The sequence below is a fragment of the Haliotis rubra genome, unplaced genomic scaffold, assembly GCF_003918875.1.
Source record: "Haliotis rubra isolate DU_JTF1 unplaced genomic scaffold, ASM391887v1 Scf30, whole genome shotgun sequence".
NCBI classification, from domain to species: Eukaryota; Metazoa; Mollusca; class Gastropoda; order Lepetellida; family Haliotidae; genus Haliotis; species Haliotis rubra.
Genome location: NW_025766969.1, coordinates 2,377,444 through 2,400,053, shown reverse-complemented (window position 1 = coordinate 2,400,053; position 22,610 = coordinate 2,377,444). Strand labels below are relative to the sequence as shown.

The 22,610-nt window shown below is 42.0% G+C and overlaps 2 protein-coding genes across 4 annotated transcripts in view; one reads left to right on the top strand and one right to left on the bottom strand.

The window, feature by feature from the left end:
* The first annotated feature begins 296 nt into the window (after positions 1–296).
* On the top strand, positions 297–22,101 carry LOC124282589. 3 transcript variants are annotated; one of them, XM_046718595.1, is made up of 6 exons: positions 297–385; positions 1,454–1,489; positions 3,556–3,657; positions 4,379–8,934; positions 15,346–15,506; positions 15,943–22,101. In XM_046718595.1, the coding sequence occupies exons 2-6, from the start codon at positions 1,487–1,489 to the stop codon at positions 20,952–20,954; spliced, it is 9,834 nt and encodes a 3,277-aa protein (XP_046574551.1). In that variant the 5' UTR covers positions 297–385; positions 1,454–1,486; the 3' UTR covers positions 20,955–22,101. The 3 variants fall into 3 exon arrangements, with proteins under 3 accessions (XP_046574551.1, XP_046574552.1, XP_046574554.1); XM_046718596.1 differs by lacking the exon at positions 1,454–1,489; XM_046718598.1 differs by lacking the exons at positions 297–385; positions 1,454–1,489 and adding an exon at positions 1,511–1,589.
* LOC124282590 (X-ray repair cross-complementing protein 5-like) overlaps positions 9,401–22,610 on the bottom strand; it is a 45,368-nt gene continuing 32,158 nt past the window's right edge. Inside the window, exon 22 of the transcript XR_006900197.1 lies at positions 9,401–9,412. The gene's annotated coding sequence lies outside the window, so the exon portion shown is untranslated. The remainder of the gene's footprint in view (positions 9,413–22,610) is intronic.

Genomic DNA, 22,610 nt, shown 5'->3' with positions numbered 1-22,610 from the left:
TTGTTTTTCTAATTGTGGTATGTTTCAGACTGACGCACAGTTGTGATTGGCGGATTTGTGTGAACTGGGCGCTGTCTAGGTGTTCCTCCTATATCCAGGAAGCTGAGAGCATGCGCATAATTTTTAAAAAGTGCAGTCATCGAAGATGAATCATGCCCTAATTCCATTTTTATATATTGCATACATTTATTTTGATATTTATAAGAGCATGCTTTAATTTCTAATAAAATGTAGAAACTTAAACAAGAATAAAAAAGTACACAAAACAATTTACCCATAATGCATAATCAGGTGCGTGCTATTCAAGATGGCGTCGGCTTTTCTAATTGTTATTTCGAAGACGAAATAAATGCTAAAATCTCATGATGAGAAGTGACGTTATAGGGTATGAAAAATGTTCTTTTGATTATTATGAATCATGCACACACATTTCACAACAGACCAGTCGTATAAACATTAATTATTTGACTCAATTGTACGTTTCCGGGCACATGGTCTGCTTTGTTGTCCCCATTCTCGCGAGAAATCAGATTAAACGATCAGTTAACGCACCCAAAACGTATTTGTAACGAAACACTCCCACAACATTATGACAAGTATGTCCCAAGCATCAGCATGTGCGGCAAGATGGGCTATTGTAAACGATGCGGCGTGGTTTTATTCGTATGTATTTGAATGTGTTTTAGATCTGTAGATCAACATGCCTAAGAATTTGATATTTCCGCAGGGCAAGGATTGTCATTGGAACACGTTACATTTTTGTTTAAGTATACAGATTGACATATGTACAATGTATTCTATAACATGTATTTATATTTGTCTCATTTAACCACTGGTTAAGTGAGAATATATCAACATAATCTTCTCACCCAGTTGATTTATTGGAATTGTGGAGATTCAGAAGTGTTCGGGCATGTTGCCAAACCACAGTTTTTTAATTTTGACAGTAGTCTGAAGCCTGTGTCTCGTAATTCAAATTTTTGTGGTGTGTGCTACCGAATACCCGGTATCTATACATTTGCAAAGAGCTCCATTGAAATGAAACACATGTAATAAGATTAGGCTGATTCAAAAGTGTTTGGCATAGACTGTAAACATCATTGTGAAGTTATCTGTTTCAAAGTTATAAAATGATAGTCAGCCAATCTTGAAAAGGATGAAAAGGTATAATTACTGCTGATGTTATTAACACATGTCGCCTGTTAGAAATGCAGTAATTACTCTCTTATTCAAATGTATGAATGAGTGAAAGTAACATGCAGTTGCTACAAGACTATTATGAAAGAGAAAATTGTTATGTTTAATCAAACAGGAAATCTTTCCAGATGTTTTATCTACACTGACAATCTCTGAATATGTTAAATGTCTCATAACATTCATGACTGCTATTAATCTTTTGTGGGATTTGCACCCTACCCACAAAAGGTCCACAATAATCTTGACTATTTTGCAGGCGATATCAACTTTACAATGGACTTGGGTGAAAATGGTGAGCAGATAAAGAAAATAAATAATAATTTATTGGAGGTCCGTCCATTCGTCCATCCGTCTGTTTGTCCTGCTATTCCATTCCACACTGGCATCTGAGGGTAAGGGCTTTCAAGCCTTGTGTCCGTCTGGCTTGTCATAGCCTTACGAAGAAGAGAGCTTTTTTCATGGCATTGCCAAAGGCTACAAGCTGTGTAACTTCAGTGTTGTCACTTTCATGCACATGATAATCATGTGACTTCAGCTTGTGAAGGTTGATGTTCAATGACATATTCTTGATTGGGCTATTGAATTATGTCTTTTGTTTATCAGCAAATGTTTGGGATTCGATCATGGGATTCATTCATTACTATATACGCAATCAGCATGTGAAGTGTCAATACCAAATTTCAACCTGCCAGGATGAATGATGTGGACAACATTTCAAATTGGCCCCTTTGCGTGAAAGGAATGTAGCCACTGCTACATAAAAATAACAATTCTCTAATCAAAGTGATTTGAACATATTCTGTTGATACTTGTGGACTGAAAGATGAAGACGGGTTTATTTGGTCACTACTGGGAACATTGATAAATTACATATATATTCTTTTTATATATAATCCCCAATGAGCACGCAGGTTGAGCAGTAGCGATGATTCTGTGTGAGCTAGTTACCTTCTGTAAGTATTCCACTAACAGTGAGATGGTCATGGCATTTGTCTTCATATAGTATGGCCTCAGTTCTCAGAACTTTGGCCACAATCTTCAAAGCTTGGGCGCTATGATGATCTTACATTGTCATTCATGGGTCCAAAAGCTTTATTTATTTAGCCTTTTAGGCTAAAGACACATTAGTATTTACTATTAGGTTCTAGTCAAATATCCACATGACCATGAAAATAGTTCTGTTCCATCAATGATTTTTGTAGTGATATTACAATAGGCACTATCCCAACTTTCACATTATCATCAAAATTAGCATGACAGTAGAGATATCTTTACAGAAATCCATAGAGAATTTATCTGCAGGTGATACTGATCCTGTATTCTGTATTCACATATACATTTTATTTGTTGTACCATAATTCTTTTGGCATTTCATCATTTTTAATGAAAGTACTACTCTTTGGGGGAAAATGTCCATTAATGTCATAAATAGGTGTAGCAACATACTTGTTCAACAATATGTACAAGAGAAACACATTATGTCATTGAACATTTGCCTATATGCCTTACACTTAGTTAGTTTGTTTTCTAATTTTCCTATACATAAAAACTCTATAAAATTTAGATTACAGTTCAAATAATTCCTTATTAATGTAATTCTATGTGCATGTAAGTCGTGTGTTTTTTACACGAAAAATCATTCCCAAAATGTCTGAAAGGACTTAAATCTCATCCAAAGCATCACTAGCCAGCAACCAATGCTGGTCAGAAGAGGCATTGAATTGGATATGGTAGTCTGACTCAGTGACCAGGCCGATTGAATGGCATTGTACATGGATCTTTGCTTATAATATCAATCACTGCAATGTCTGGCTCAGATATGACTAATTCCAAACTGCCATGATACGACTGGAATATAGCTGAGTGTGGCATTAAACTACAACTAAAACACAAAAATATTGTTAACACCACCAATTTATGGCAACCTATGATTTGTCATATATGTCTGCATCAAATGGGATTCATGGATAAAACTAGATCCCAGTTGTGTCCGATGGCTAAGTTGTTATCATGGTTATGGAAAATGTGTAAAATGGGGATCTTGTGACCACAACTAGCTGCCCAAGGCCTGCCAAGAATAGGTTATGTGAAATATCTATCTGTAAAACAAATTTGCCTTGCAGATGCAGTATGTCATAGAATTTTAATGACAATATATGCTGTGGCTGAAATATTGCTACCATGCATTATCATTGAAGCTAAGAAACACAACACAATAATTAATGGTTTGTATGAGTAGATGTGATTATGTTTCATTTTTTCGAATGTGCCTTAGGTTTGTATCTAGTCATAGCTGAACTCAACATTTCTGTAAAAATATGTGTGCTATGTACTTATTAATTCTTTTGATTTTTTCAGATGCCTTTGGGCACCAAAAGGTTTTGCAAAATTTGTCACAGTCGGCTTAAGTTCTACCAGATCAACTTCAACGAAGCTATCCAGTTGTGTGAGAACAAGGCTGTAAGTATAACAACAAGTTGCATGTGGATAAAAAAAATATGTAACATCAGATTTGCTTATTCTGTTTAACATGTTTATTTGCCCATGTCCCTGTTGTGACTGGGTAGGATAGGTACCGACTAACCTATGCTTGTCAGTAAATGGTTACTAAATGGATCTGGTGATCAGTTTCTTTTACTATTTTGATTGCATGTCTTAAGTTTCCAATCGGGGGAAATTGGTCCCTAATATCCTAGGTTTGTTGTAATCCCACATTGATTGGTTTCTTACAATTTGTAACCTGTCTGATTGTGTACATTACTGATAATCCTGTTAGTGATGGTTTTGTGGCCTAGAATCACTTAAATATGTGCTGCTGTGATGTATAATCTTGGAACAACATTCACTTGTAAGAAGAATTTAAATCTTGCCAAGTAATTCCAGCTCCATTGATAATGTTATGATACAATACAACCTAAAACAACAGAAAATGTAGGTACAAATGTCCTTTTACTGTACCATAGACTTCAATTTGTTTAATTTTTTTTTTTTAAATATTTGTTTTTTTTATTCCCTTCAGTTGGATACAAGCATCAATTTTCTGAAACTTTAAGTGAGAGACAACATACATAGAAAGGCACACATACATATTCATTTACATCATGTGCTGGGAAAAGTACACTTAGTGCAAGATCACGGAATCACAATTATATATGTTTAATTGTTGTTATTTCTGTTGCAGTGTTGCTTTCCCCTGGAGTCCTCTACAGGAAGTATCAGTATACAGCCCCGAGACTTTTCCCATGTGCCAGTCCTGAAGAGGAAGTCCTCTTCAACCAGGAGTGTCAAGTCATCCTTCTCTACGCCCTTTGGGACTCCAACTGTTCTCTCTCCTACTTTCTCCCTGCCCACCTGTGGACCGTGGACATTGCCAGAATTGGGACCGGGGAGTGTTGAGTTTCCCTACGTTGATGCAACACGTGGAAGCAGTGCCACCCCTGTGAAAGCAGCAGCTTCCTGTTTAGATGGGAACAAAGAAGAACTTGACCTTGAAGGGTTGCTGAATAGTGGTGCTTTTGATGAACCTGTGAAATTTGATAACAGTTCGTGCATTGTGAAAGACTTCAAAGAACCTCTCCCATTAAAAACACAAAATCCTCCTACTGTAGCTGTGAACAATGGACTTAACTCAAACTGTAGTGATTTCACTGAAAAATATGTCTCCAGATCTTCAAAGTGTGTATCCAGGAATCCATTTGATGAACTCATAGTCGATTTTGATGAAAATACCAGTGTGTTTCCTCTTGACACTGAATTGACAGTTGGTTGGGCTACAGATGTCTCAAATGGATTTGGTTTGCAGGAGTTAACAAATGGTTTGAGCTTCCATCAGGAAAATGCTAATATATCAGATAAGCAGCTGAATTGTGCCAGTGACAACAAATTTAATAGTTTTCATGAATCCGAGAATTCACTGGATGCTGAAGTGAGAAGCATATTTGAATCTAGTAAATTGATATTTGAGAAAAACAATCTGTGGAGTTGTTTCTCAAAAGACAAAATGATGGCTCCCATTAAGGATGATGATACAGGTGTAAATGAGGCAAAGCAAGAGTCAGTTGGTGAAGACACTACAAATGAGGGTACAGTCCAAGAAGGTTCCTGTAATATTCCAGGTGAAAATGTGACCTGTGAACCTGGAATCCTGACTGGCAGTGCTGGTGCGTTAGAGAGCACATGTGAGTCGGGGAAGGAGGAACTCACTCCAGGCTGCGTTAGTAATGGTGAGAACAATCTACAAAGTAACATTGAGAGCCAGAATCCTGTTGAGGATGTAGATGAGATTATGGAACCTGCTCCAGCTCAGAGTGTGGACAGTCAGAGTGAAGTTCTAACAATGAACACTGTAGGGGAGGACACTCAGCCAGTGTCTGTGTCAGGGGTCCAGGTAACAGACCAACCACCAGCAGAGCTTATGGAATATCAGGACCAAGAAGACATTCCTGAGAATATACGCAATGACAATCTAGAACAGGGGTTTGTTCTGACAGAGAGCCAAGGTGAACAGCATTCTCCTGTAGCCCAGGAACTGACAAGCCAAGAGGCTTTGATGCATGTGGATAATTCAGAAGAAAACCCAGATATAGATGAGTTTGGCACATCAAGTGTTCAACAATTGGAGACTGTCCAAATCGTGCCTGAAGCATTTTCTGTACAAATGGACACAGTTATCCAAGATCATGAAGGTGGTCACTCTGTAACAGATTTTCATGGAGAGACAGAAATAGTTGCTGCTGCTTTGGATGATGCTAACAGTGCAGATGCCACAGGAGAAGGTATTCAGGTTGCTGGTGAACCATTCAGTGACAACTCGCAAGGTGCTTCTGAAGTCAAGGAGGACTCAAGAGATGACCAAATACAGGGTGAATCAACGGAGTCCCAAACAGTTGTTGCAGAAGCAGTGGACACAATTGTTAAGGAGACAACTGTGGATCAGTTTGAAATGCAAGTTGTTCCTGAAACAGAAGAGGGCATAGTTTTAGAGGAACCATGTCATGCAGCCGATAATTCTGATGTACTGTGTGAGCAGGTGGAGCTTTCATCTACAGTGATCAGTGAACAGGGTGGTGTAGATACAGCTGAGGAGGAAGTTACTGAAGCTGCTCTAGGGGATCATGATACAGCTGTGGCTACTGTTAACGCCACCAATGTGGAGTTTGAAACAGCAATAACAGATGTACCAAATCATTATGAAGAGGTAGAACCTGGACAAGATGATTGTGTCAGTGCACCTGTTGACGATGTTCAGAGAAGTGTTGAAACTGTACAACTCACCACCGCTATAGTCTCTGCAGCTGATACTGTTGAATGTGAGGGTGAAGTGACATCAGCCACACATACAGTTGTCAGTAATGTTGAGTTGTCTCAATCTGATGTTTGTGATGGAAGTCAGATTGTGGATGCTGGACAATTGGTGGGCATGATTCAGAATGAGACTGATTTGGTTGCAGGTGAAACTGTTGTTGGTACTGAGGAAAACATGTTGATACAAACATGTGAGACATTCATACCAGCTGGTGAAAATTTGGAATCTGAAAGAGACATTGAAGGCACAACAAATTCCGATATACCAACTGTGGGTGTTCAGACTGTAGAGATACCATGTGAACAAACCATAGTAGCTTGTGAAGAAGAAGTAGCTATTAATCACACAGTCATTGAGTCAGGCAGCACAGAAGCTATCCAGGATCACCATGCAGATATTCGGGATGGGGCTGGTGCTGTTTCACCCTCATCAGTTTCAGTGGCTCAAGGTATGAGTGTCATTACTGGGAACATGGAAGAGTCTGGTGTGACTGGGATAGCTCCTCAGACATTTGAATATTCAACAATTGGTCAGATTTCAGAAACTATTGTTGATGCTCAGCCCTTTCAAACGATAGAAAATGTGCCTATTTTAGAACATGAGGTGTCTGAGGCATCCAGATCACTTATAGCAACAGAAATGTTGGCTGCAGGTGAGATGCAGCAGCCTATTGAAAGCTTTATGGAAGAGACTGTGGAGAGTGTTCCAGGTCAGGAACCTGCCGAGGTGATGTCTGAAACGGCTCCTCTCTTGGAACATGATCAGATGACACAGGTTGTTGTGAACAATGCTGGCATGGAAGTTGCTCACCATCAAGATTTACAGCTTGAAGAATTTGTAGTTCCTGTGTCAGAACTTACAGGATCTGCAGGTGGAGTAGTTGAGAATCAGGTGGTGAGTGTTCCACTTGAGCTTGTATCATCAGAGATACAAGGTGCTGAGTCAGAGGTTCCTATTTCTTATACCGAGACATTGATGGGTGTCCACCATGTTGTTGTCGCTCAAAGTGAAGCATTATACTCTCAGGAGGGCTCTGAGGAGACCATGGATGTTCATCAAGTCGGCCTCCCTAGTCAAAGTCAAGGCATGTCTGAAGACATGATACTGATGAACAAACAACATTTAGTTGAAACAAGTGTCCACACTGTTCAGCCAAACACTATTATAAATATGCCAGTTTCCAACCAAAGTGGTATTTTTACACTAGCATCTCAGACAATGCCAAATGTTATTTCATGTCCAGTAATATCGACATCTGTTCAAGAACAGCCATCTTCCCATCAGAGCAGTGTATCTCAAGTGACGTCAACAGAAGCTCAGACATCACAGAAGATACCAATCTTAGTCAGTGAATCCTCCTTAACAACTTTGCCTGGCTCAATAGCTATGACTTCTCCATGTTCTGAAGGACAAGACTCTGTCTCAACTACAGCTGCCACTGTTACACAGCAGGACAACACTACCCAGGGAGTTGTCAGTCACTCCATTATTCCAACGTTAAATGTGCTGAAATATTTATCGAATGTTACATCAGCTGCACCAAAGCTACCAGGTGGACCTGGTGAAATTGCCGAGGAAGATACTGGACCAGTAACTCTCCTAGATAAGAAGTGTCTGAACTTATTCATTCAGTGGCAGAACAAGGACGCCATGTGTTGGCTTGATGTGGTAATGATAGTACTTTGTAACAGTGTGACTATCCAGAAACTTTTCACAGATGAGAAGTCGGCAGAGTCAGTAAAGGACAGTGTATTGACAACTCTGCTTAAGGCTTACTACCAAGCTCAAACTCTCATGCAAAAACTCACGGCAAAAGAACAGGAAGATCACAAGGAAGCAGTTGCAGAATGTTTGGCCAAAGAAGCACAAGCAGAATCGGCCAAGGCTGAAACTGTTCGAGTTGATGAAAGTGCCAGCTCCACATTTGTTCAGAATGGAGAGAGCCTCAAACTTGACAATACAGTGGAACCTAACACTGAAGCACCTACTGTCAAAAGTACACCCCCTGATGCTCAATTAACTGGTGAAGGTCAACAAACTCAATCTGAAACAACCACCCGAGTAAGCAGAATCTCAGTAAAGACTTTAACTGAATATTCCAAAGCCATGGATATATTGGACAACATAAGGGAGAAAATCTGGGACGTTCTGCAGCCCAGATTGCAGTGTGAAAGAGGCAAGAATGACAGTCCGCTTTTTGCCTTGCCTTTGCTTGTGAGAGAGCCAGCAGTGCTGAAGGAGAAGTTCAAGATCAAATTCAAGTACACCTTCACCTGTGATCAGTGCTCCTATCACCAAGATGATGACCATTCCAAGATACTGCCCTCCTTCCCACAGGTGCCTGCAGATTTCAACATGAAGGAACCATGCTTTGTGAGAAACTGCTTCCAGTGCAATGCCCCTGGGAAAAGGATGAAAATGACCTTCAAGAGGTAAGTTCTGTTTTAGTCATGTTGGCTTGCCAAGGATATTTGTACTTTTATCAACGAGTGTTGATATATTTGATGTCAGAAGACATGAGGGTGAGATTCTATATATCATCAAAAATAACTCTTCTTTAGTTTCAATGAAAAATGTACATCTCTGTACACGGTCTGCTATTAGACTTGCAGTGCAGCAATGTCATAGCATTGTGACGTGATCAAGTTCATGACGTCATAGCATTGTCAGGGCATTGTACAAAATATACTGTCAAAACGATATCTCATTGGAGATATCGTTTGATCTCACACAAGCAATATCTCCCGTGGAACACAGTTTTGGATGAGAAATGATAATCTTAATAATGGTATTGACTTTACAGGTAATGTTGTACAATATATTTTGTCTTTTTTAGCAAACCAAAGTAGTTCTGTAACCTATTAATAGTAATTTTTCCTTATCCTGACTCATGCTAATTATGCTTGTCTCCTTCCTCTTGCGAATGATAGTGGAACACTTGAAATCCCTTGAAGTTCTCTTCTAAAAAAGCGGACGTAAATTCACTCACCCACAAGTAGTGTCCCTTTCCTCCCTTTTGGCGCCCAAATGGTCACACGATCTGCCATATTTGTCACTCTCTCCTTTTTTTCGCCCTTGAGGACGGTTGTGAGAGCACCTGGATCCCTATACGGCACATATCCTTTTATATTTTTGGACCTTACATCAAAATTATTGCTGTATACGGTTTTTGGGGATTATATTCTACTTTACGGTTTGGAATTTAATCTAAATTTTCCGTTGTATGACATGTGTTTTCTTCATGTTTACATTTGATGAAAACTTGTATTCGTTGTAGGTACCGAGTGTCTGCGGCTGACCCTCATTTATTATGTCCTAACTGCACTGTTTCATGTTCTTTCAGCTCTTGCTGTAAGTTTTGTGTAAATTTAACTTCGGTTGAATTTAATAATTACCTTTTTTCCATCCATAGACGTGCTAAGGACTGGGTACGAAGGTATTCACAAGTCATGTCTAAATCAAGTGATTGCGCTGATAACCGTGTGTTAACCACTACAGCAGATATTCATAATTCCAGTGAATTGCTGAACGTTTCTCGGGAGCAGGTCGATGTACCAGTGGTGAACGCCGGAGGCCATAAGAGATCATCGTCTACTGAGCTGACCCCATCGCAGATGAAGAAGATAAATCATCATATTCGCAGAAGAAGAAGGCTACTACCATGAAGACTTCAGCGAAGTCTAAGATCAGCTCTACACAGAAGACGAGGTCTTTTTCAGCCGAGATTGTTCCTCCGGAAGAAGCAGATGTTTATGATGATCCACCCATCCTCATACCTGAAGTCACCATCGTCAGTAAGAAGACAAAGCCTGCTTCTACAGCTACATCGGCATTGTTATCAGCGCAGACATTGACAGAAGACCCTATCAACGCAGACATCGGGTACCAGAGATAGCAGCAGCGTCAACTCTTCACAAGTGCAGCGAGCCTTAGGTGACGTCTCTTCAGTATCAGATGCATCATCCCTGCAGCAGTCTCTTCAGACAACGCAGAACTTCAACTCGGGACTGTTCATGCAACAGTTTACAGACCAGATGATGTCGATGATGGAGCGTCGCTTCGCTCAGGAGAAGGCTGCTATGAAGACCGCTACAACGACTGCTAGCCTGCGTGAAGGCTCTACAGTCTCCCCACCACATCCATATGAAGAGGGAAGCCTCCGCGAAGGCTCACTGACACGACAATCTTCCCCATCTGAAGTGAGGAGTCTGGACTCTGCTACCAACATAGACGCTCCAGAGATTGCTGCTAAGAAGTCTCCACGCATGAAGGAATCGAGGCGTTCTCCCGAACCCTACAGACGTCGCAGATATGAGTCTTCATCTCCATTGGACTCTTGACGCCCATCGAGAGCCTGAGCGAAGGCACTCCTACAGAGGGGAAGCTACGTCCAGGAACCCACCTTCACGAAGACCTAGAGATTCATCTCTAGACGCCAGGAAGGATACACTATCGCATCGGGATAGCACGCCTGCACGAAGCTCTTCATACAGATCATCCTATAGAGAGAGGGGAGATTATGTCAATCAGCCTTCGTGAAGGCTTAGAGAGATATCTCAAGACTCCAGGAGGAATACACGGTCCCACCGGGACCGTTCACCTGCATGCAGCTCTGCATACAGATCTACATAAAGAAACTCACGGCATTATGGATCTTCAGATAGGGAAATGTCTAACTTCACTGTCTGAAGTTAGAAGTCTGGAGAACTCTACTAACGTCAGCTCAGCATAGCAGACCCCTCCGATGACAGTCGACCTGCGTGAAGGAATATTAGCTATATAAGCTCTCTCAGATGAAGGCCTGCACGAACGTTTACATTTGCGAAAATCTTTACTGTCAGAAGTATCAGCATTTAAAAGCCTGGAGGATTCAACGAACGTCAGCTTAGCGTTAGCAGTCCACGATGGAGCCTCCACGCAGTTTCAGTGTCTCAGCAGGAAGGATTCTAACAAAGAAGTAGATCCAGTCGTTCTCCAGGATTCTACAGTCTGCACAGATACGGATCTTCAAACTTGGACCTTCATCAACCTGCGCGCAGGCACTCACGGGGAAGATTATAATTAGAGTCAGCATGTCCCGCCGTTCAACGATAGCAGATTTTCCCTTCATCATACGGAGCCCTTCATGATACATCAGGGTTTGAGATTACAAGATCATCAGTGAATCCCGTAATAGATATTTATGATGGAAGATAAGAAGATAACACAACTGGACACTACAACTAGATGTTGGCTATGTTGGATCAACGTGTGGCTGAAGGAAGAGACGCACACCTGAAGTAATGATGTCAGTTAACATCCGATGAAATTTCATCACATGGGCTTACAAGATATCAGAGGGACAGTTAACAGCATTGTCGCAGTTCCTCAGCGAGGCATCGGTTACGGTCAACTTTACAGAACATATGTATAAGATGACGACTGCAGTAAAGATTATAAAGTTGAAGAATACAGGCACAACAGATAGGCGAACAGTTTGCTTACATAGGTACTACACAGTGAAGTTTTCGCGCGCTTCCACTCAGCCATCAAGACACGTGTTCACTCGTGTAACTCCGGCACAAGCTGAACAGAGAGGTTACGGACAAAGCCGAGTGTTGACGAAGAAATCAACGACTGCACAAGATTCTACGAGGATCATTTTCCTGCAACACCAGTGACGTCACAGTCACGTGCCAGGAAGTCGTCTACAGTTGTAAACAACTCTTTCAACGTGGGAAAATCTCCATTTACAGTCCAGTTAGCAGGGTACAGCGTGGTTCGACTATCTTCACGGGTCATAGAGGACTTCCCCTGTCAGCAGATTTAATATTGGTTGTCTGGGGACTTGCAGCGACAAGTGTGTGACGGTTTCTGCTCGCGGCAGCCGGTCAACTATAAATAGACTTCACATCGATGGCAGTCCCAGTACATGATAGATTTTTTTCTGACCTAGAGACGACGTATTATGCATCATCTCTGCACAATGTTCGGATTCTGGTGACAACATCTTCATTACATATTACCGGAAAATTGATGAGACAAGCTTCAAGCCATTATTCCAGAATCGATCATCTCTCCGCATCCATGTCGGACATGGCAAGGGCCCATAGATCCACGTACCTACAACGTAGGACATGATTGCAATAGATGGCTAGTAATCTCCTAATCAGAGTTGGAACCAAAACAGGATCTTCAATTGCTGGGAATATGGCTCATCACACCACAGAATCACACGGTCGTCCCAGAGGATCGTTGGGTCAAGATACAACGTATGATATCACAAGCAATGCTCTCTCCGTTGACACTACGTGCTTGGCAAAGCATGCTTGGTCTACTCACCTCAGCTGCAGAAATGACTCGCAGAGGGAGATTACAGCTGCGCCCACTACAATATTTGTGAACGCCCATCTCGACAGTTTGGATCCACTGATACTACCGGACAGTCTGAAACCATAACTTTATGGTGGACTCAGAAGTCGAATGTTTGCGGAGGAACCTTTTTGTCAGAGCCGGCTTGCAACACTCATCTCGACATGGATACATCACTACAAGGATGGGGTGCTCACCTTGACAATGAAGTGGCAGCAGGAAAGTGGTCGAGTCAAGATCAATTCTGCACATCAACCTGTTGGAGATGAAAGCAGTGATCAATGCTTTACAACACTGTTCCAGCGTACTAATGAACGCAAGGCTGACGGTCCACACGGACAACTCCACAGTAGCGTTCTACATCAACAAACAAGGATGAACAAAGTCAACAAGTCTGCTAAAACTCAGCTTTCTCCTGTTCAGCATCTTCGATGACCTGAACATCTACAGGAAGGCATGTCACATTCCAGGAGCAAAGAATGTCATAGCAGACGCCCTATCTGTCCACTACAACCATCCCTGACGGAATGGATGTTACATCCAGAAGTGTTCCGGTTCGTCGTACAGACAGTAGGATCTTCGCTGAAAGACCTGTTTGCAACAAAGTTCAACAAACAACTACCAACATTCGTCTCACCGATTCCTGACCCTCAGGCATGGGCAACAGATGCTTTAAGCATCTCATGAGAAGGACTAAACGAATACGCGTTTCCACCTCCAGCACTATTACCACAAATAATACAGAAAATCAAGCAGACGACAACATTGCAACTGATTTGGGTCACGCTCTATTGGCCAGCGAGGGTATGGCTTCCCGTCCTCATACAAAAACCGGAAGTCTAACCCTGAAACTACCAGAGTGGTCGAACCTGCTCATCCATCCACACACCAAGCAAGCTCACGGGAATCCGTCATTGTTCCAGCTACACGTGTGGAGCGTGTCTAAGCTTGCCTGAAGACTAGAGGGTACTCTGCCAGAGCAGCGAAAGCAGTGACACTAGCTCTACGCAGATCAACTCGCAACTTGTACGATGACAAGTGGCAGAGATTTGAATAGTATGCAACGAGGAAAGGCTTTACAGTGGTAAAAGCAACCCATCCTCAAGTAGCGGAATACCTGTGTCATTGGCGACAGACGAGACACGTCAACACTCTCAACGTACCTGGCTGCTTTTAGCACAGTTATCATCATGAAGACGGGTGTCAAGCTGACCAAAGTACCAGAGATACTGGCACTACTACGCTCATTCAAGTTGGAAGACAAACAAAAGAAATTCAAGGCTCCTACCTGGGATCTGAACGTAGTTTTACAACATCTCACCAGTGATGCTTACGAGCCTCTAGAATGGACATCCTTTGAACTACTGACACAGAAAACGCTGTTCCTGATTGCTCTAGCAACAGCAGCACGGATATCAGAAATACATGCTCTGGACTTTGAACGAACACGATTTGAAGCAAGACATCATGACATCATACATCTTGGACTGAGATGGGACTTTATTGCCAAGAACCAACTGCCCGGCCAGCCTGACAGACAGTTCCACATCCCAGCACTTTCTACAGTCCTTGGGCCACAGGATACACAGGATCTATCCTTATGCCTTGTCAGAGCATTGAAGTCTACCTACAAAGGACGACGAAAATTCAAGAGCCTATTCATCCCCTTATCCACTGAGACGCCCACGGAAGTCTCACGGACAACGATATCGATCTGGATGAGAGCCGTTATACTAAGGGCCTATAAAGCAGCGGGACTTGAGCCTCCACGAGCCTCCAATCCACATGAAGTCAGAGCCCTGGCGTCAACACTTGCTCTGCATGGAAACTGCTCGTTTACAACTATATGGAGGGCTGCTTTTGGAGATCGAACACGGTGTTTGCCAACCACTACCTCAGAGACATTGCCACCGAAGACGTCTCAGGCATTCACCAGTTTGGGCCACTTGTTGTAGCACAACTAACGGTTCCACAAAGGCGCTGAGTTATCTCACCCCTTTTTATCACGTGACTTGTGAAAACCAATGCTCTGGAGATGTAAGGTCCAAAAATATAAAAGGATATGTGCCGTATAGGGATCCAGGTGCTCTCACAACCGTCCTCGAGGGCGAAGAAGGAGAGAGTGACAAATATGGCAGGTCATGTGACCATATGGGTGCCAAAAGGGAGGAAAGGGACGTGGGTGAGTGATTTTACGTCCGCTTTTTTTTAGAAGGAATTTCAAGGGATTTCAAGTGTTCCACTATCATCCGCAAGAGGAAGGAGACAAGCATAATTAGCATGAGTCAGGATAAGTATAAAATATCAATTTTAGTCTGAAAATTTCATTTATCATGTATGTTTATTGTGTTAGTAACCTATTTATTTTGCTCACATATACAGATCTCAAGTCATATATAATTTCAAAGTCATAGCATGTTGAACCCAGCTTAAACCCATTTTGTATACATCCACTTCATACTAATAAGTATGTTAATGATTGTGTGTTTAAGCGTCCCAGATGTACTGCTGCTGCACTTCAAAGAAGGGCTGCCTCACAGTGGCTTTGACCAGCTGGGCTTTGTGTTTGGAACCGATGTTTACACAGTGACTGCTGTCATACAGTACAAGAACAACCCTGATCACTTTGTGGCCTGGATCCGGAATGGAACAGGTAAGACGGCATAAGCAGTAACATACAGATATCGTACAATAAAATGAATAACATACAATAGAATGAATTAGCTCACTAGGACCAGATGTCGATGTCAACTTAGTTTTGTCCATGGTCCATCTGAATTTGAAGTTTTTCCCCTAAATGGGATGAATCTGAAATATTTAGAAGCAGGTTAAGCACCCTAATTGGCATGTGTGTCAACATTGTAAATGGGTTTTAAAATAGAAATAAACTGTTATGTTGTTATAAATCCTCATGGATACATAGTTATGAAATAATTCTCAGCTCAGTGAGACATGTTGTAGCACTTATTATGAATAATATATGATTAATTAATGCAAGTGTCATTTTAAAGTCTCGAAAAAGTTAGAGATTACATGTTGTTGCTATGAACAATGATGACATTAGTCTTACCTTTCCCTACATGTTGCAGGCAATCAGTGGATGGAGTGCGATGACCTAAAGTCCACACTGTGCCAGTATACCACAGAGTTGCCAGCTATTCCACCCAATCAAGTCCACATCATTATGTGGGAGAAGAATGTTCCTTCTCACAATGCTGCCAGAGATCTGGTAGAGACCCCTATGGCCAATGTTCTGCAGTCATGTCTTCGTATCATACAGCCAGACTTTCTGTCATCAAGTAACGTGGTGCTGTCAGCAAAAGAACTATTAGCTCGTGGTTTGAAACGTAAGGCAGAGGTTGCAGGCCAAAATACTGTGAAGTATATCCTGTCCCAAAGCACAGGACGTAGTCTGCCAGGAATTCTGACTCTTCCCGCTGGTTCCAGTTCAGGTGGTGTGCAGACAATGAAGATAGTGTCCCTCCCACCTACTAGTTTAGCGCCAGGAGTTAATCCTAGTGTGGCTGGACTTAAGGCTGTTGCTACAACACCTTCACAGCTTCTGACTAGTGGCCAGATTTTACAAGCAGCTGCAACTTCAGTAAAACCAATAATCTTGCAAAGTAAAACCAGACCAACCATTCTGTCCAGCACATCCTCTGCGGTGTCTAATGCACCTGGGGTATACCAAATTCTGCAGAAGAGTCAACTGACATCCTCCCCTACTTCCAGTCAGACCTCACTGCCGACAATGATGAAGGTGGTACAGAGTGGAAATAAGCTTGTGTGCCTTCCAGCTGAGAAACATTCTGATATTCAAGGCACGACAGTTGTGAATGAAAAACAGTTGGCCCCAGGTTCAATCATTGTAGGGAACCAGCGATTAATTCTGCCTCAAACTCAGAATGTAACAGGAAAACAACCATCTCCACTGACTGCCAGTACCAGTACTCAACCCAACTTGCAATATATTCAGCTAGATAAGTCCCATTCACTTGTGCCAAGTTCAGCCAGTGGTGGCAGCATACATGGAACTTCTGCCCAGACTGGCAAGCTGCCAGTCATCTCGGCATTGAAAGATGGACAAGGTACTACTACCCTTCTTGCTCAACAGGTAGGTGGTATGGCCAAGACCTATACTGTAGGAGCAGATGGTATCCTTCAAGAGGTAGACAAGGATGCTGTTGGTAATGAATCCTCTCCGGTCAAGAAACAAAGAGTAACTGTACTTAAAGGATCTCTAGCATCAACTCCAAGCACTTCTGGGCCCAAAATCATAGTTAAAAAGAAGACTGAGAGTGGGGAAATAGTGGAAAGTATTGTGACTGATCTGGACCAGCAACAGAGTAGTGACTTCATGAAAGCAATAGAAGCATTGAAGAGTGGTGACACACAAGCTGGGACTCTCATCCAGCAGCTTATAAAGAGGAAGATGACCAACCAACCACAATCTTTTAGCCCAGTGGTATCTGATGAAAGCCAATCTTCAACAGACACTGGAACAATGAAGATAATCAATGTTAAACCAGCAACACAAGCCATAGGGCCACAGACTGTGCAGATTCCCGGAGGTAATATCATCAAGAAGTATGTTAAGGTTGGTGATAATACCATTCAGGTGAAGAGTCCAGACATGTTGCCTGTCATAGAGAGAGGAAGAGGACGTGGAAGAGGGAGAGGAGCCAGAAAACAGAAAGATCCTCCCCGACCTGGACCAACCATAAATAATCAGACTTCTGCTGAGTCACCAATAGACCTCACATCTTTACAAAGTAGTCCAGAGGCAATGAGAGCTGTATCATCAGAACCGCAACATATTGTCATTGCATCACCAGGACAGACTGTTCATTCAGGAATAAAATTAATAGGCAGCCCAACCTCCCAAGGAAATATAACTGCTTCTAAAGTGATCAAACTCTTGTCAGGGTCTTCAAAAGATAGTCAGCTTATTGGACAGTTGGCAGTGAACCCAGCTACAGTTAGCGCTGCTTCTTTGGTATCGGGAAGACCGATTCTGCCTCAAGGACAAACAGTAACCACTTATGCTGGCACGTCTTTGATGTCTGGACAAAAGTTAATACCTCAGTCAGTTGTCACATCCATGGGCTCAGTGGCTTCTTTGATATCTGGTCAGAAACTAATTCCCCAAGTGTCAACATTGGGTACAGCCTCTGGGTCAGTTTTAGTGTCTGGACAACAGGTTATACCTCAGGTACAGACAGTGACATCACCTGCTCCTGTTGCTTCTCTTGTGTCTGGCCAGAAACTATTATCCAAGTTACAGACAGTGACAGGTACTGCTGGAAAGAAGGTGACAACACTCTTGGCAAGTCATGTAAATCCTGAACACAAAGCTACCCCAGTGAAGAAGGGAGTGCAAGACAAAAGGAAACCTGTGCTGTCTCCAGAAAAGTCAAGTCCAGTGAAATTTTACTTTCCTTCTGGTAAACCTATACCTTCAAGCCAGTCACCTGTAGGTACCATATCACAAGCATCTCAGCCTATGGCCTCCAGTTCAGCCCCTCAGTGTATATCTCTAAGTACAACAGGGGCAATGCTTACACCACACAAAACTATATCAGTTGTTCCAAATACCCCGTCTTTGCAGCCAGTTACATCATTAATAAATCAGCGTCCACAACAGCGAACTGAATCTCAGATCTCCAAAGGCAGCCTGTCCTCTCCAACATCTCCTTCAGCAGGAGGAGCATCAAGCTTGTCCCCAAGATCAAGTGTTGATGCAGGTCAGTCCCCTGGAGGGTTTTCACCTGTTGCAGATGTTGAGCTGCTCTCAGACTCTGATGGGTCCCCATCTCCAACTAAAACTCCTACTCGTGGTCCTGTTATCTCAGTGCGGGGAGCACAAGGTGATGCTGCATTACTTGCCAAAGCTATTCAAGATTTAATGAAACAAGGCGTAACTATTCAACAAATACAAACACCAGGGTTTCTTTCAAAGCTGCTAACCACAATGAAATCTTCAGTTCATACTGCATCTGCTCCAGAGGGAACTACTGCAAAGAGTCTTATTCAAACATCACACGTAACAAAGAAACCAGTTCCAGCTGTTGCTAAGTCTCAGAAACCAAAGGCAGTTGTAAAATCCCCATCACATACAGTAACAAACAAGGCTGCAGATTCTCAGGAAGTGTTGCCAAAACTTGCCATGGGTAATATGCCTGCCACAGAGTTAAGAAGTCCAGGTTCATCATCAGTTGAAGCACTGTCACCACCTAAACCATTATCCTTTTCGGAAGAATCATCGAGTGATTCTGATTTAACTACTGCCAAGTCAGCAGTCATTGTGAAACCCGGACAATCATACCTAGCTGCAGTGAAACCATTCTTGAAACTGAAACCTACTGAACCCGTTAACCAGTCTGTATTTGATGGATACAAATTAAAGTCAGGGACAGTAATTAGTACACAATCAAAACCTGTGAGCGGGTTTACCACCATAGACATGCAGAGAGATCAAGTGCAAGGCAAGGATGGCAGTGCAGACACAAAGTCCACCCCTGTAATTACTCCTGTCCCAGTAGTTGCCTCTTCAGCTGCCAGTCAAATTATTTCAACATCTGCCACTAGTCAGGACTCTTTGAAGGCAGCAGAACCTTCACAGCCAAGTCAAACAGTCACATCTCCTGAATTTGACACAGGAAAAGCAGTGAAAACAGCAGCCAAATCCAGCAAAGTCATCAAGACTATTACCCCAATAAAAATGCAACCCATGCCATCTCCTGAAATAAAGGCAGCTGTAAAAAGGTCTATAGTCAAAACTGATGCTTTGCCTGCAAAGGTTACAAAAGGACCTTCAGAGTTGATGGTAGTTGAAATTCCTACACCTGGTAAGAGCAAGAAGTCTAATCCACTGGATCTGATTGCTGATGCTGCAATATCCAGACTAACTGTTCAGAAGGACTCTGATGTTGAACCACTCCCTGAGATTTCCATGCCACCAAAAGGACGAGGCAGAGGTCGTGGAAGACCACCCAAAAATGTTGCACGTAATGAGAGCATGGAGACAAGCTTGGATCTTGCTGCAAAAAATCCGGAACCAGAAACTAGCAAGAAGGTTCAAGAGCTTTCAGGACCAATAAAAAAGGCAGCAGGGCATAAAAGGAGCTTCATGGATGCTTTTGACCTTCCTGTTGTGACAGATGTTTTGGCTGATGCAATTCCGGTTTCTTCTGTATCCACAGCTGTCCAAGGAGCCATACTGGACGCTGTTGTGGGTGATGTACAATCTACTGCAGAAACACCTCCTCTAAACAATGGGAAACCCATAGGAAAACACAATCCAGGTTCAATTGATATTGTTGCACTTCCTGAAACACCCAGAAGTAGAGGTCGGCCACGCAAGCAAGCAACAGTGCCATACGACACAGTAACACCGAAGCCACCTGCAGGAAGAGGTAGATCTCCACAGCTGTCACCTTCTGCAGTAAAAGCTCCAAGACTGTCAACTGATACCTCAACTGCAACAGATGTTCCTAATCGGATGTCACGAAGACAGTCATCAGAGGAAGCAGTAAAATTGGACTCTCCAGAAACTAAACCTAGAAGACGTCCACGGAAACAGTCTGCAGAAACTCGTGATAAAACTCCTGCTGAGTCTCCGACAGAATCCAAAACTGTTGGCAAAATTAGAAGACAGTCATCTGAAGCAAGCAAAGAAGTGGTTCAAACACTCAAAGAGAGTCGAGGGAGAGGGAGGCGCACTAATACACCCCAAGCTAAAGGTAGTGCTAGGAAACAGTCTCTATCGCCATCTGCCAGAGCTGACAAAACAGCAGTAAAACCAGCAGCTGAAGATGGACACACAAACTTACCTGAAAATAACTCAAAATTGAAACCCACTGATGCCAAGCCCACCTCAGAGATACTTGTAGTTTCAGAGGTTAAGTACATTGGCAAGTACAAGATCCTTCCAATTGAGAGACCCAATACAAGGCGGTTTAGAAACCCTGTTAAGACAGAAGAACCAAACCAGACAGAGAAAGAGGATAACATTACACCTGCAAAGAAAGATTCTGAAAAGCCTATTAAACGACGAGGACGACCACCAAGCAATCCAGCAAAGAGAGCTAAGAAAGAATAGAAACAAGATCCGTCTGTCCCTGGTGAAATAATAGTTAATTCCACTAAAGAGATAGGACCAGATTGAAAGTCTGAAATGATTGGGGATGTCTTTTCAAGTGCTACAGACAATTTTGCACCGAAACAGATGTTTTCAAAATCTTGTGGATAGGAATCCTTTAGCATGTTCAGTGTCAAGCAATAGAGAGTGGTAGTGGAACTGGTGCAGCTGTACATGCTGCAAATAGTGTCGGTGGTGACATCCTATTATCTGTATCGTCTGATACTGTACATATGTATGTGAAACATGGAAGGTGTATCTTGTATTATATGTCATTCATCATGTAGTATGTCATCTGTACCACTGTGCATGTCGTTACAACTGGAGCATCTGGCATTGGTATTTTACAAAATGTCAATAATGACTCAAATTGAAATCACACAAGACAGTAATGTGAACATATTAACTGTGACAATAAGGTGATTGTTCATACTTTCATTCAGGATTATGGAATGGGAAAATCCTCAGACAATCCTGAAGATGTGAAGAATGTTTGTGTGATTGCATGAACAATTCAGTGCATACTGATCATTATGTAAAACTTTGCAGTTCATTGTTGCATGTTAGCATCTAATCATTCCAGGAAATGTATCAGTTGGCTTTAAATACATCTTGTAGTATGACATGGGTGTTGATATTGTCCAGAACCAGGAGAATGTTTAAAATGATGTGTTCTTGATGCACAAAATATAGCACGTCCTGAACATTAATAATTTTATTGATATGCAGTTTTATTTGTCGTTTTGTTTAGTATTTTCCTTTAGTACATGTTAATGTGTATAATCAGTTACAAGCTGACTCACTCTATTGTGCTGCATATGGTGCTTCAAGTGATTTTCAAGCAATTCTTAAGACACTGTAAAGATAGAGCTCGTGAATGTTTTACATACTGGAACATTGTACATCAAGAGTAAATACACACCTTCAGTCACAGCTCTTTATGTGCCGGAAAATACACGACATGCATGAGTAAGCTGTGTATAGTAGTTAAGTTGGAATGCTCCGTGGGAAGAGATTTTGTAAATACAACTTAACAGTGGCATTATGAATTTATATTTTTGTTCTGTTAAATGTTCAAAATGTTTATAAATATGATTTAAGAAAGAAACTTTGTGTTTGTTGTAATTTTGTGATCGTGTACGAACATGACATGCATATGATAGTGTTGTTTGAGAAGAGAACCCAGTGTGACTCTTTTCCTTGTGGCATTACTGGGGGCACATGTCCTTTGGTACCACAACTGGCAGTGAAGAACTGCATTGCCTAGATTCTCCAAATCCTAAATACCAAAATAGCTGTTATTTTTAAGTTAGTCACTTTGGCACAATTGTGCTGGCAGCTTTGCAAAAGTGGTAAATGTCCTCGACCTACATCGCTTTAAACTTATAGAGTGATTATAATAATAAAAATAAGGGTACTTATATTGCGCAATACTCCATACCACAAAGGGGCATGCTCAAAGTGCACACAAATGTTTAAATACAAACACATCAAAAAGTCATATGAATCAGTATTGTAGAAGATAGTCGTAAATATGAGCTTGGAGAGATTTACTGTTTGTATCGACTGAAAAGGTGTGTTTTGAGGTTACACTTGAACACTTGAAGGGATGGAGCT